This window comes from Garra rufa, chromosome 15 (genome assembly GCF_049309525.1).
Source record: "Garra rufa chromosome 15, GarRuf1.0, whole genome shotgun sequence".
NCBI lineage: Eukaryota > Metazoa > Chordata > Actinopteri > Cypriniformes > Cyprinidae > Garra > Garra rufa.
Genome location: NC_133375.1, coordinates 24,624,264 through 24,638,992, shown reverse-complemented (window position 1 = coordinate 24,638,992; position 14,729 = coordinate 24,624,264). Strand labels below are relative to the sequence as shown.

Sequence of the window (14,729 nt, the reverse complement as noted above, 5' to 3'; positions counted from 1 at the left end):
CTTGACACCAGGCCATCTTCCAAAAGTCTTGGCCTCACTGTGCGTGCACACTGCAAAAAATGCTTTTCTTACTTAGATTTTTTGTCTTGTTTCCAGCCAAAATATCTAAAAATTGTTTAATCGAGAAGGATTTTCTAGACAAATAAAAATTATTGTCTTGTTTTCAGAAAAAATAAATCAAAATTAAGCGAGCTTTTGCTTAAAACAAGCAAAATAATCTGCCAATGGGGTAAGAAAAATAATCTTATTTCAAGCAGACAACTAGATTATTTTTCTTACCCCATTGGCAGATTATTTTGCTTGTTTTAAGCAAAAACGCACTTAATTTTAATTTATTATTTCTAAAAACAAGGTAATTTTTTTACTTGTGTAGAAAATCCTTCTAGATTTAAGAATTTGTAGATATTTTGGCTTGAAACAAGACAAAATATCTAAGTAAGAAAAGCATTTTTTGCAGTGCAGATGCGCTCACACCTGCCTGCTGCCATTCCTGAGCAAGCTCTGCACTGGTGGCACTCTGACCCCGCAGCTGAATCCTCTTTAGGAGACCATCCTGGCGCTTGCTGGACTTTCTTGGACGCCCTGAAGCCTTCTTAACAAGAATTGAACCTCTTTCCTTGAAGTTCTTGATGATCCTATAAATTGTTGATTTAGGTGCAATCTTAGTAGCCACAATATCCTTGCCTGTGAAGCCATTTTTATGCAACGCAATGATGGCTGCACACGTTTCTTTGCAGGTCACCATGGTTAACAATGGAAGAACAATGATTTCAAGCATCACCCTCCTTTTAACATGTCGAGTCTGCCATTCTAACCCAATCAGCCTGACATAATGATCTCCAGCCTTGTGCTCGTCAACATTCTCACCTGAGTTAACAAGACGATTACTGAAATGATCTCAGCAGGTCCTTTAATGACAGCAATGAAATACAGTGGAAAGGTTTTTTGGGGATTAAGTTAATTTTCATGGCAAAGAAGGACTATGCAATTCATCTGATCACTCTTCATAACATTCTGGAGTATATGCAAATTGCTATTATAAAAACTTAAGCAGCAACTTTTCCAATTTCCAATTTTTATGTAATTCTCAAAACTTTTGGCCACGACTGTAGGATAACTTAAGGGTGAGTAAATAATGGGCTAATTTTTATTTTTGGGTGAACGAACTCTTTAACTGTTAACTACACAAAGAACTGAAAGCAGGTGCTTTGTCTGCAGGTTTAGCATCTGTTTATGAACCACAAATGATCAGTGGATCACCACAGTGCTTCTGCTCCTTAAAAGACTAATCACAAAAAATAAAATGTTGTCATCATTACCTCCACATTTACAAAATACAACCAAAAGTCGTCTGTATGAATCAAGTGAGGAACAGAATTAAATACATTTTCTAATGAAAACTCCTGACATCAGCCCTAGCTCTACTTGATGTGTTCATGGGACAATAATGATGCCCAATTTGGGAAAGAGTTGTTTATGTAAGTCATATATTTCAAATAATTTATTAAATGAATAGAAAACAGTGATTTCAAACTGAAACTGTTTTACAATGTTTCACACCAAACTTTGTAATACAAGTGTTTTTTATATTCTGAAAGCTGACCAACTGAATAAATTTCCCTCTTTTATTTTGTGTTCTCCACAGATAAAACAGTTCACCCACCAGTGTCAAAAACCCACCCCTATGAGGTTCTTGACCCTACCAGCATGCCCCCAGGTTTGGGCTACACTTGCAAGATGGTGGATGGAGTTGTTCATGTGTACACGCACAAGTAAGACATTATCAACAGTGAACATTTTATATTTTTGTTAAGCTAGAAATAGTCCCTAGAATGGTGTAGTAGTTGTATTTTTTTACAGTGGTGGCCAAAATTATTAGAACACTAGTATTTTCCTACCTGTGGAGCTATCTGAAAACTATGCAATGCTTCTTGAAGTGACTTATAGACATTACCACAGTACTTATGGATTTAGTCTGTCTCAGTTTGTTCTGTTTCTTCATGTCATTCCAGACAGACTGGATGATGATGAGATCAGATCTCTGTGTGGAGCACTGTCTGTTGTCAGACTCTTTGTGCAAACAAAAATCTCACTGAATGTTTGGAATTGTACTGATATTCCCTACTGACACACTACAGCAAAAGATAGAAATAATGTACTTACCATATTTTCAGCTGCTGATAATACTAGTGTTCTAATCATTTTAACCACCACTTTATTAAACCATTTGTCTTTCCCTCATTTATTTTTTTAATGTCCTTCAGTTCTTCAGAGTTGGACTTGCCATACCCAGACCTGCAGGAATACATAGCTGACATGAACATGATGATGGCGCTCATCATTAACGGCCCAGTGTAAGTTGTCCTGAACACTGTGAGGTTTGTTTCTATTCTGATGCAGCAGATTCAGGAAAAGGTGATGATGATGATCAAATTACTGATTGAAACAGCTTGTTCTGTAAATGTGAGCTGATCCCTGAGTGGGCTACTTTGCTTGATTAAAATTATGCACTGACCTCAGTGTGAACCTGTGGATGAAATGAAAAAAATGAACCCATCCTCAATGAGATAAAGACGTGTAATTAATTTGTAATCTGAACAATGTCACAAAGATAAAGAGGCAAAATCTGATTAAATCTGACCCCAAAATAGCCAGAACTGGTCTGATCTGCTTTAGGTTTGGCATACCGATTCCTGATTGTATATTTCCCACACAGGAAATCTTTCTGCTATCGCCGGCTGCAGTACCTCAGCTCCAAGTTCCAGATGCACATTCTCTTAAATGAGATGAAAGAGTTGGCGGCACAGAAGAAGGTCCCTCATCGTGATTTCTACAACATCAGGAAGGTCCGCTATCCCACAGCTTGAACACACAAAATTTTTGTTTATTAGTGGTTGTTACAAGAAAAATCGGATTATTTGTTCAATCATTGCTGCTCACTTGTGATGTATTGAGCTACTATTGAATTTTGACATCTTGACCTTCAGGTGGACACACATATCCATGCTTCATCCTGTATGAATCAGAAGCACCTGCTGCGCTTCATTAAAAGAGCCATGAAGAAATATCCAGGTGAAATCGTCCATGTAGAAAAAGGTCGAGGACAGACTCTATCAGATGTGTTTGAAAGCATGAACCTGACGGCCTTTGACCTCAGCGTAGACACTCTGGATATGCATGCGGTAAGAACTGTAAAGGTAGTTGTACACGCCATAAGTGGTTGAAAAAATACTTCTACGATCACCAGCAATTAGACATTATAATTAAAGGAATAGTTCACCCAAAAAGGAAATTAATTTCATTAAAAAAAGGTAATTAATTACTCACCCTCATGTTGTACCAAATCCATAAGACCTTTGTTCATAGGTCATGGTTACTTGTGTGAATGCCCAGCAGAGACTGGCACAGAAGAGAAGAAATCGTTGAATAAAGTCATTATTTTTGTTTTCTTTGCACATAAAAAGTATTCTCGTAGCTTCTCGTAGCATGAACCACTCATGTCACATGGACTATTTTAACAATATTCTTACTACTTTTCTGACCCTTGAATGTGTCAGTTGTGTTGGTGTCTATGGACGGTCAGAAAGCTCTCTGATTTCATCAAAAATATCTTAATTTGTGTTCCAAAGAAGAACAAAGTTCTTATGGTTTTGGAATGACATGGGGGTGAGTAATTAATGACAGAATTGTCATTTTTGGCATTTTTAATAATAATAATAATAGAAACTGAATGTACACTACACTTGTGTATACACTGCTGTTAAAGTAAGATTTTTATATTTTTGAAAGTCTTTTATGTTCACCAAGATTTGATCAAACTACCATAAAATCAGTAATATTATGAAATATTATAATTATAATAATATTATTATTACATGTAGTGGTAAACCTTAATTTTCAGCAGCCATTATTTCAGTCTCCAGAAATCATTTTAATGTGCTCTAATATGCTGACTTGTTGCTCAATAAACATTTTTTATTATTAATGTTAAAAACTGTTGTGCTCCTTAATATTTTTGTAAAGCTTTGTCGAATAGAAAGTTCAAAATAAATATATTATACAGAATAAATGTGACCCTGGACCACAAAACCAGTTATAAGTAGCACAGGTATATTTGTAGCAATAGCCAAAAATACATTGTATGGGTCAAAATTATAGATTTTTCTTCTATACTAAAAATCTTTAGGATATTAAGTGAAGATCATGTTCCATGAAGACATTTTGTAAATGTCCTACCGTAAATATATCAAAACTTAATTTTTGATTAGTAATATGCAGTGCTAAGAACTTAATTTGGACATCTTTAAAGGTGATTTTCACAATATTTTGATTTTGAAAGCTTATTTAGCTTTCAGATGATGTGTAAATCTCTTTAAATAAATCTCAGATTTTGTAAAATCTAAATTTTACAAAAATTGGCCCTTATAACTAGTTTAGTCTAACATTATAAATATCTTTGCTGTCACTTGTGTGTCATTGTTGAATAAAAGTATTAATTACTTTGAAAAGGTTACTGACCACAAACTTCTGAAAGGTAGTGCTTAATATGTTTTAAAAGAACTTCAAATTTAAGTTAACTTGAAGTTGTTTCGCACAGTAGTTTCCCAGGCAAATATTTGGTGGGAGTTCCAAACTTCTTGAGTTTGTGTGGGATCTAGGTCACTCTCACTGCAAATATGTTGCACAGAGTTGCAGATGTAGTCGCACAAGCTTAGGGGGTTTACACTTAAGGGAGAACTGAAAAACCTGATGAATGACCTGTTGTTCTCTACTGAATGCTAACAGTGCCTCTAAATGAATGCCATACAGCATTGCACAAAATTTAATGGGTCCCTAAACCATGTGAATCAAAATCTCTGAATAGTATGTGGAAATAATTGGGCTATACTGAAAAAGAATTTTTGGAAAGCAATTTGAGCAAAAAATAAATAGCTTTATTTGTTCTCTGTTTCCCACAGGATCGAAACACATTCCACCGCTTTGATAAATTCAATTCCAAATACAACCCGATTGGAGAGTCCATCCTCCGAGAAATCTTTATCAAGACTGACAACCATATTGAGGGGAAGTACTTTGGACACATAATCAAGGTATCTGTTCCTTATAATCTTTGAGTTTCACAAAACAAACACAAGGATGAATTCAGTTTCATATGGTAAAGTGCGCCACCTGCTGATAGTTGTGTGTTGGTGGATTTCAGGAGGTGATGGCAGACCTGGAGGAGAGCAAATATCAGAATGTTGAGCTGCGTCTCTCCATCTACGGCCGCTTACGAAATGAGTGGGATAAACTGGCTGAGTGGGCCGTCACACACAAAGTTTATTCAGATAATGTACGCTGGCTGGTGCAGGTGCCCCGGTTATTGTGAGTACTGAACATTAAGACGTATAGATAAAAGTGGCAGTTTATTATCTGATGTCAATAGCCAATAGGCCTAAATTTTTTATAATATTAAAAAATACAAATATGTTTAAAAGATTGTAATGTTTTTGAAAGAAGTGTCTTGTGTTCACCAAGACTGCATTTATTTGATCTGAAATACAGTAAAAACAGTAATATTGTGAAATATTATTACAATTTCAAATAACTGTTTTCTATTTGAATATATTTTAAAATGTAATTTATTCCTGTGATGGTAATGCACAACATGATTCTTTAGAAATTATTCTCATATTCTGATTTGGTGCTCAAGAAACATTTTTAATTATTAATCGTTGTGCTACTTAATATTTTTACGGAAACCATGATATATTATATACACTGCCATTCAAAAGTTTGAGATCAGTAAGATTTTTAGAGTCTTTTCTGCTCATCAAGGCTGCGTTTGTTTGATTCAAAATGCTGAAAAAAACAGTAATATTGTTAAATATTATTGCAATTTAAAATAGTGGTTTTCTATTTTAATATACTTTAAAATAGAATTTATTCCTGTGAAGCTAAGCTGAATTTTCAGTGTCATTACTCCAGTCTTCAGTGTCAAATGATCCTTCAGAAGTCATTCCAATATGCTGATTTATTATCATTGTTGGAAACAGTTGTGCTGCTTAGTATTTTTTTGGAACCTGTGATACTTTTCTCAGGATCCTTTAATGAATAAAACGTTAAAATGAAGCAGATTGATTCACAATAGAAATCTTTTGTAACAATATACTCTACTGTTCAAAGTTTGGTGTCAGTATTTTTTTTTTATTTATTTTTTTTTTTTGTTTAAAAGAAAGCAATACTTTTATTCAGGAAGGATGTGGTAAATTGATAAAAAGTGATACTGTTAGAAAATATTTCTGTTTTGAATAAATGCTGTTCTTTTTAACCGTTTATTCATCAAAGAATCCTAAAAAAAGGATCACAAGTTCCCCAAAAAATATTAAGCAGCACAACTGTTTCCAACAATAATAATAAATCAGCATATTAGAATGATTTCTGAAGAATTATGTGACACTGAAGACTGGAGTAATGGCTCATGGAAATTCAGCATTGCATTACAGAAATAAATGGTATTTTAAAGTATATTAAAGTTGCAATAATATTTCATAGACTAAATTAAAACTATCACTGAGATAACAGGTAACAGGTTGTTTCTTTTCTCTACAGTGATGTGTACCACACCAAAAAGCAGCTATCTAACTTCCAGGAGATGCTAGAGAACATTTTCATGCCTCTGTTTGAAGTCACTGTCAATCCCAGCAGCCACCCACAGCTGCATCTCTTTCTGCAACATGTAAGTAAACTTTTAGTATTGTAGTAAAGCTTGTTTTAGTGTAAAAGTATGTAGCGGAAGCATTTACATTTGATTTTACACTACTTTGTTTTTCTAGAAGACAAGGGATGCGGGTAGTGGTTCATACATGTATTGTCCCTATAGAAAGACTGTAGGTTGCTTTGCATGTTACTTTAGATATAATAGACAAGAAAAGAAGTTTCAGTCATTAACTGCATTAGTTAAATCAAAGGTCTTACTTTACTCGGCAAATAAAAACATCACTATTCACCTTGTGTATAACATCAGACTATTAACAAGTACAGTATGATCACAGTTTGATTGTATTGTGAGACTGAATGTTGATATGCCCTTCAGGTTGTGGGGTTTGATAGTGTGGATGATGAGTCCAAACCTGAGCAGCACATCTTTAACCTGGACAGCCCAAAACCTGTAATCTGGACAGAGGAGGACAATCCTCCATACTCATATTATCTGTACTACATGTATGCAAATATGACTGTACTCAACCACCTGCGCAGGTATTTGATGCACTCCTTTTGCTTACCACAATGCCTTATATTAATTAAGGTAAAAATGTACACTCCTGGTCAAAAGTTTTTGAACAGTAAGATTTTGAATGTTTTTTTATAGAAGTCTCTTTTGCTCACCAAGCCTGCATTTATTTGATCCAAAATACAGTAAAAGCAGTAATATTGTAAAATATTTTTACTATTTAAAGTAATTGCTTTCTATTTGAATATATTTTCCATTATTATCAATTATCCAGTCTTCAGTCTCACATGATCCTTTAGAAATCATTCTAATAAGCTTTAAATTGAATAAAAATGATGATAAAAAACATTTTTAGTATTACAAAAGATTTCCATTTCAGATAAATGCTGTTCTGTTCTGGAATTTCTATTCATCAAAGAAACGAGGAAAAAAAATCTACTTAGCTGCTTTCAACAAAATAATAATAATGTTTAAAATAAAATAAGCAGCAAATCAGAATATTAGAATGATTTCTAAAGGATCATGTGACTGGGGTAATGAAGCTAATATTCAACTTTGTAACAGGAATAAATTACATTTTAAAATATATTCAAATAGAAAATCGTTATTTTAAATAGTAAAAACATATTAGATATTTTACTGTTTTTGCTTGGTGAGCAGAAGAGACTTCTTTAAAAAAAACATCATTAAAAATCTTACTGTTCAAAAACTTTTGAGTGTATGTATTTTACGCTAATTCAAATTGAATTAGTTGAATTAAAGATGCATTAAAACTAATGTTTAGGTTATTGAATTTAATGATGTTTTTATCTCCACGACTGTGTTTAAGAGCCATCTCTTTCTCCCATCAGGCAAAGAAACTTGAATTCGTTTGTATTACGTCCGCACTGTGGCGAGGCAGGGCCTATTCACCACCTCGTGTCTGGATTTATGCTGTCAGAAAATATTTCCCATGGCCTGCTTCTGAGAAAAGTAAGAGTCTGAGTCCTTGTAAATCTGTTCTGTCCAGATACAAAGAATGTTCATATTTTAAATATTTTTTGCGTAACATAGCACTTTTTGAGAGTTGCATGTATTGAACAGAACACTTGATTACAGCCATTCAAACACTGATATCCTCTTCTCAGCTTTGGCTTCTCCACCTTTTTTTTCAATACAGAAGTAAGCTGTTTTCTTGTGAGTCTTCCGGTTCATAAACTGCCATAGAGAAATAACGAGATGAATAACAATGTGCAGCAAACTATTTTCACTACAAACCATTGTGTTCATAATTAGGATAATACATTAAAATAATGTGTTTTGTACAGCTAAAAACAACTGGAAGCAGATGAGACTAGAAGCCAGACACATTAAATTTACAAATGGGCGTGCCTGCTCTTATGGGAAAAAATAAGGTGGATAGTTAACGTTAATCAGCCAAATTTTTGATAACAATATCGGTCACATTTTCTCACGCTGGATTGAGCTAGATCTAACATACTTACAGCTAATGTTCTTATCTTAAGACCCATTGCAAACAGCCAAGAGCTTATCAGTCCACCCAGAGTTGAGTTGTAGAGCGAGATGTTTGTATATTTTCCTCAGGCTCCTGTACTGCAGTATCTGTACTACCTGGCTCAGATCGGCATTGCCATGTCCCCGCTCAGCAACAACAGCCTCTTCCTCAGTTACCATCGAAATCCGCTGCCCGAGTACCTGTCCAGAGGCCTTATGGTGTCTTTGTCCACTGATGACCCACTGCAGTTCCACTTCACAAAGGTTGCAAGCCAAACCATACCATCAGATATTCTAAAAAGGTTTTTAATTATATCTGTCATTCCTTGAGTTTGGTCAGTAATGTGTTTAACCTAGTGTGTGTGGTTGTTCAGGAGCCGCTGATGGAGGAGTACAGCATCGCTGCTCAGGTGTGGAAGCTGAGCTCATGTGACATGTGTGAACTGGCCCGAAACAGTGTTCTCATGAGTGGATTTTCTCACCAGGTGCTTACATCTACACATACACAAAAGTCAGTTTTGTGTTGTTTAGTGTGCACATTTTACTTTCTACATTTTGGTTGACACTTGACAATAAGGTTAGCATGTTTTGAAGGGAACCCTGGGTATTATGACATGTATGGCTTAATATAACGTAAATGAGGCCTCTTATGGAAATATGTACTAGAAACGAATGAAACGATTTACATTATTTCAAATATCCACATCGTTTTGTACTTATTTTGAACTATGGGGGTGCCATTATGATGTAAAATGGTTGTAACTAAAAAGATAACGTCATTAAAATCATTTCATTGGGACGATGACAAATTCTTTAGACATTTATTTTCCTCACTGCCAGATATATCTTTAAGTTTTCTTATTTTAGGAGGGGATTTCAATTGTTGGCTTAACCCGAATCTTGATCGTTCGTCTCTCAAATGTAATTCACCCTCAAAAATCGGCTCGTGTAATTCAATCTTTTATGGACGAGTTTTCAGTTTCAGATCCCTGGCGTTTTTTTAATCCACATGGTAAAGCATTCTCTTTTTTTTTTCCCATGTGCACCAAACATTCACACGCATTGATTACTTTATAATAGATAATAAACTTATTCAGTCAGTAGAATCATGTGATTATAATGCTATTTTAATATCAGACCATGCACCAGTAACCATGAATATTTACTTTGAAGGGCCTGATGGCACACGTCCATTGTGGGGGCTGAATACTCGTATGCTATTAGACCAAAGCTTTGTAGAGTTTGTCTCTAATAAAATAGACTTTTTTGTATCCACGAATAGCAGCTCAGAGATATCTGCATCTCATTTTTGGGAGACTTTGAAGGCATTCCTTAGGGGAGAAATCATTTCATATATTAGTCACAGGACAAAGTTAAACAAAAAGAGATGTTCTGAGATAACACAAAAAATTATTCAGTTAGATAATATATATGTGGTAACCCCATCTTCAGATATTTATAAGGAACGCCAGTCATTACAGGCGGAGTTTGATATTCTTTCAACAAGTCATGCAGAGAATTTGTTACTTAGAACTAAGTCTAGGTATTATGAAGAGGGTGGCAAAGCAGGTAGGCTACTAGCCCTACAACTAAGGCATGAATCAACTTCCCACCTTATCCCCCAAATCCGAATGCCTACAGGAATAACAACAGATCCCATATTAATCAATAATCAGTTTAAAGACTATTATACTTCACTTTAGGCTTCTGAGCAAACTGCTAATTCATCTGATTTTGATAATTTTTTCAGTGCCTTTAATATCCCAGCAGTTAATTCTAATTCAGTTGAACAACTTGAAGCACCCATTAGTATAGAAGAACTTACCCAAGCTGCTACCTCTTTACAGTGTGGCAAATGTCCTGGACCCGATGGGTATCCAGTAGAATTTTATAAGAAGTTTATGAGTAAATTGGCTCCCATATTAATAGAAATGTATAACGAATCATTTAAGTCTCTTAAACTTCCTCAAACACTTAATCAAGCCTCAATCTCCCTGATCCTTAAAAAGGATAAAGATCCTTTGGAATGTTCCTCATATCGGCCTGTTAGTTTACTTAATGTAGACTTTAAGTTGTTATCAAAACTGTTATCAATGCGACTGGAATCTATATTGCCATCAATTATATCTCCAGATCAGACCGGTTTTATAAAGAGTAGACATTCTTTTTTTTAATGTTAGACGGTTATGTAATGTGGTGTATAATTCTTCTTCCCGTTCTACCCCGGAAGCTGTAATATCATTAGATGCTGAAAAAGCATTTGACCGGGTGGAATGGGGATATCTTTTTTACACTAAATTCGGTTTTGGTGAAAGATTCCTCTCATGGGTAAAACTGTTGTATTCCACTCCCCAAGCCTCAGTTAAAACTAATAATACTCGTTCTGAATACTTTAGCCTCCATAGATCCACTCGTCAGGGATGCCCCTTGAGCCCACTTCTTTTCGCTATTGCCATCGAACCCCTTTCTACTGCTTTGAAAGTTAACCCATTAATAAAAGGAATAACAAGAATAGGTACAGAGCAGAGGGTCTCGCTATATGCAGACGATCTTCTTCTTTATATTTCAGATTTTACTGTGTCAGTTCCGGCAGTTATTAATACTTTGCAGTCTTTTGGCTCTATTTCGGGCTATAAACTAAATTTATCCAAAAGTGAATTTTTCCCACTAAATTCAGCTGCCAAAAAATATCCCTTACATACTTTGCCATTTAAAATGGCACAGAGAAAATTTAAATACCTTGGGGTTTGGATAACCAATAGATTTCAGGATCTTTCAAAGTTTAACTTTGATAATTTACAGTCCCAAGTTCAGAAAGACTTTGAGAGATGGTCAGTGCTTCCTTTGTCCTTGGCAGGCAGAATTAATACTGTGAAAATGAATACCCTCCCAAAATTCTCATATCTGTTTCAGTGTATCCCCGTTTTTCTCCCTCAGTCCTTTTTCCGAAGACTTGATGGATTAGTTACAGAGTTTATATGGAATAAAAAGACTGCTAGAATCCGTAAAGCACTTCAATGCCCTAAGTCTCTTGGAGGTATGGCCTTGCCCAACTTTCAGTACTACTATTGGGCTGCTAACTTTAGAGTCTTTCAGTTCTGGCTAAACCAGCCTCAGTGTTCACCTATGTGGCTTGCTATGGAAGTAACCTCTTGTCTGCCTACTACATTAACAGCCCTGTTACAAAAATGTAATTGTAAAAACTTCATTGCGAATCTGGAGACAGTTTAGACGCCATAATGGATTACAAGCTTTCCCTATGTCGGCCCCCATAGCATCAAACTTTGTTTTCCCACCATCCATGATGGATAGGGCTTTTTCCCAATGGGCAACTTATGGCTTATCTACGTTTAGAGATTTATATATAGATGATGTCTTTGCATCTTTTCAGCAGCTTTCAGATAAGTTTTCAATGGCCAAAAACAATTTTTTTCGGTATTTACAGGTTCGCAGTTTTATTCGTGATATGCATCCTCAATTTCCTAGTCTTCCAGTTCCAACTCCCTTGGACTCATTCCTCGAACCAAGGTCTATCTTGAATAGGGTGCATTCTTCGTCTCTATGTGCCAATCATGGATGGATCCAATGCAAAATACTCTATCGTATTCACTGGACTAAAGTCAGGCTCTCCAAAATTTACTCTGATGTTGATCCTATCTGTGACCGCTGTCATCAGGGTCCAGCAACTCTGACACATATGTTCTGGTCCTGCCCAAGTTTACATGGATATTGGGTCCAAATATTTGAAACAATATCTCAGGTAGTTGGGACAGCAATCAAACCTGTAGTGATAACAGCACTCTTCGGTGTACTTCCCTTACCAATTCATCACCTAGGTTACTAGACGTTTGATTCTAATGTAATGGAAATCTTATATTGATATGTATGTTTGATTCAATTGTTAAATGCTCTAAATTGTTTTTGGCACAAGTGTAGATTTTTGTTTTGTTTTTGTTTTCTCATTGGGAGGAGGGAGGAGGCTGGGGGGGGGGGTCACAATAACTGTTCTTTATTACTAGGGGATTATTGATTGTATCTTATTTTGATAATTCCATATTTGGATCCTGACCACATTCTCTATATATAGTCAGGGTGAAAGGTTATGTAAACTGTATTTTTGAAATGTTTTTGATAATTTTGTTATGCTAGAAAAATGTATAAATAAAGTGAGGAAAAAAAATCATTTCAAATTTAAGAGAATAGCAGAGTTTACACCACGACTATAATGATACGGGGCAACGATACTGTTGGCATCACTTTCAGAGATCTTTTTTACAGTTGATCGATAAAACACTGACATCTAATGAGACTTCATTCAAATTTTAAGGGCTTGTGCAAATAGCAGGCAAAATTGTAGAGAGTCAAACAAGACATTGCACAGAGGAACATAAAAAATATAATCACCTCAGAAATTCAGCGCTAGTTTGGACAACATTGTCTTGCCTCCTTTGAAGTTGCAGTAGAGAAGAGTACATAATTGTTTTTATTCTACAACATTGACTGCGTTAGAGATCAGATCAGTTTACGCTAGATTCACTGTTTAGATGTGCTCCAAACATGCATGCTGAGGACATCTACTGGCAGTTATCGTTCACTGGTGTGAAGGCAAATAAAGTTATTGTTACATATATAGTTATCGTTATCATTCTTGGTGTGAACAGGCTTTAAACGCCCTGGATATCGAGTGAAATCCGTGCTGAAAAACTCCTTCAGTGGCTGCAGCGAGTGTCAACATGTTTACATCCTACCAGGATAGCATTTAGCGTTTCTTTTTTCTGCCATTTGTAAGCTCTTTCAGTAGCTGTGGTCTACTAAAAGCCTCAGAGGCATCGGGGCTAAAGTGGAGAGAACAAAGACGCAGGTCTTTAGGAAGTTTTATTTGTCCACAGGCATCTTCCCATTCTTTGCTCATTGTATCAGTATTTTATTTTCCGAGCTGTGTTCAAGGTCAAGGTATCTTTCTTCTTTATTAGTACCCAAAGGTAAATTTGTTGTGCAGACAAGAAGTTCAGCAGTCTTATGGAGAAACAATCCCTAGAAACATCAACATACTATAAAACACTTTAAAATAGTATTACAGTTTAATTTAAAAAAAAAAAAACTCCAAGAAAAGTCATGACAATGTACCTTCACACACATACTTGTTGCGGTAAAAATAGCAACAGGAAGCAGCAGTAGCTCAGTGAGTGCAGCCATTTCACGTCATTGAAATAATGGTGCCCCCTATAGTCCAAAATATGTATAAAACGATGTGGATTTTTTAAATAACGTAAGTCTTTCATTGGTTTTCTACTAGATATTTCAGTAAGCATTTATGTTAAATTAAGCCATACAAGTCTTAATACCCAGGGTTCTCTTTTAACATTAGTTAAAGGTGTCACACCCTCTGCACGTTCCCTCAGCCCCAATCACCACGATCCTCCACCAACCAGCCAATCACCACCACAGCACACCCGTGAACCATCACCAGAATACTAATCACCGTCACCTGCACCAGCAATCACCACACCCTTTATATACCTACCTCTGCCACTCACTCATCGGCTGGTATCGAAGTTGCATGGATGCTTCTCTGTGGATCTTCTCTCCCTCCTGTTGTCTCTCCTGTGCTCCTCGTGGATTCTTCCGATGTTCTCCTGTGCTCCTCGTGGATTGCTCTGATGTTCTCCTGTGATACACGTTAATCGTGTTAAAGGGAAGTGACTATTGCTAACGCTATGATCCTTATGAACTTGAACTCACCTGTTGTGTTTGTTTGAAGATTTGACCACAGAGACCTTATTTCACCCGATTGCACGTGTGTTGTACTGTGCACGTTTGTTAATAAATACCTTGAAAGATACTCACCTTCTCCCTTTGTGTGTGGTCGTGACAGGATACCAGCCCAAAAGTAATAACACACCACGTCACTCATGGAGGCGAGCGCCGCTATCACAGAAGATACCCCCGACTCCTTTTCGGATATGGTAAACGTCCTTCGTCAATCTCTACCGGCTGCTCCAACGACGATTTCCAACACGCC

At 36.0% G+C, this 14,729-nt stretch overlaps 1 protein-coding gene across 3 annotated transcripts in view; it reads left to right on the top strand.

Annotated features, from left to right (window-relative positions):
• The window catches only part of ampd2b (adenosine monophosphate deaminase 2b), a 42,219-nt gene that overhangs the window by 20,636 nt on the left and 6,854 nt on the right, over positions 1-14,729 (top strand). For all 3 annotated transcript variants that reach the window (XR_012339310.1, XM_073818667.1, XM_073818668.1), the window contains exons 7-17: positions 1,646-1,772; positions 2,265-2,354; positions 2,717-2,846; positions 2,988-3,182; positions 4,959-5,090; positions 5,201-5,364; positions 6,592-6,718; positions 7,076-7,239; positions 8,065-8,185; positions 8,798-8,971; positions 9,082-9,192. Coding sequence is in view for 2 of the 3 variants with exons in the window: in XM_073818667.1 (XP_073674768.1) it covers positions 1,646-1,772; positions 2,265-2,354; positions 2,717-2,846; positions 2,988-3,182; positions 4,959-5,090; positions 5,201-5,364; positions 6,592-6,718; positions 7,076-7,239; positions 8,065-8,185; positions 8,798-8,971; positions 9,082-9,192 (1,535 nt within the window). In the remaining variant the exon portion in view is untranslated. The remainder of the gene's footprint in view (positions 1-1,645; positions 1,773-2,264; positions 2,355-2,716; positions 2,847-2,987; positions 3,183-4,958; positions 5,091-5,200; positions 5,365-6,591; positions 6,719-7,075; positions 7,240-8,064; positions 8,186-8,797; positions 8,972-9,081; positions 9,193-14,729) is intronic.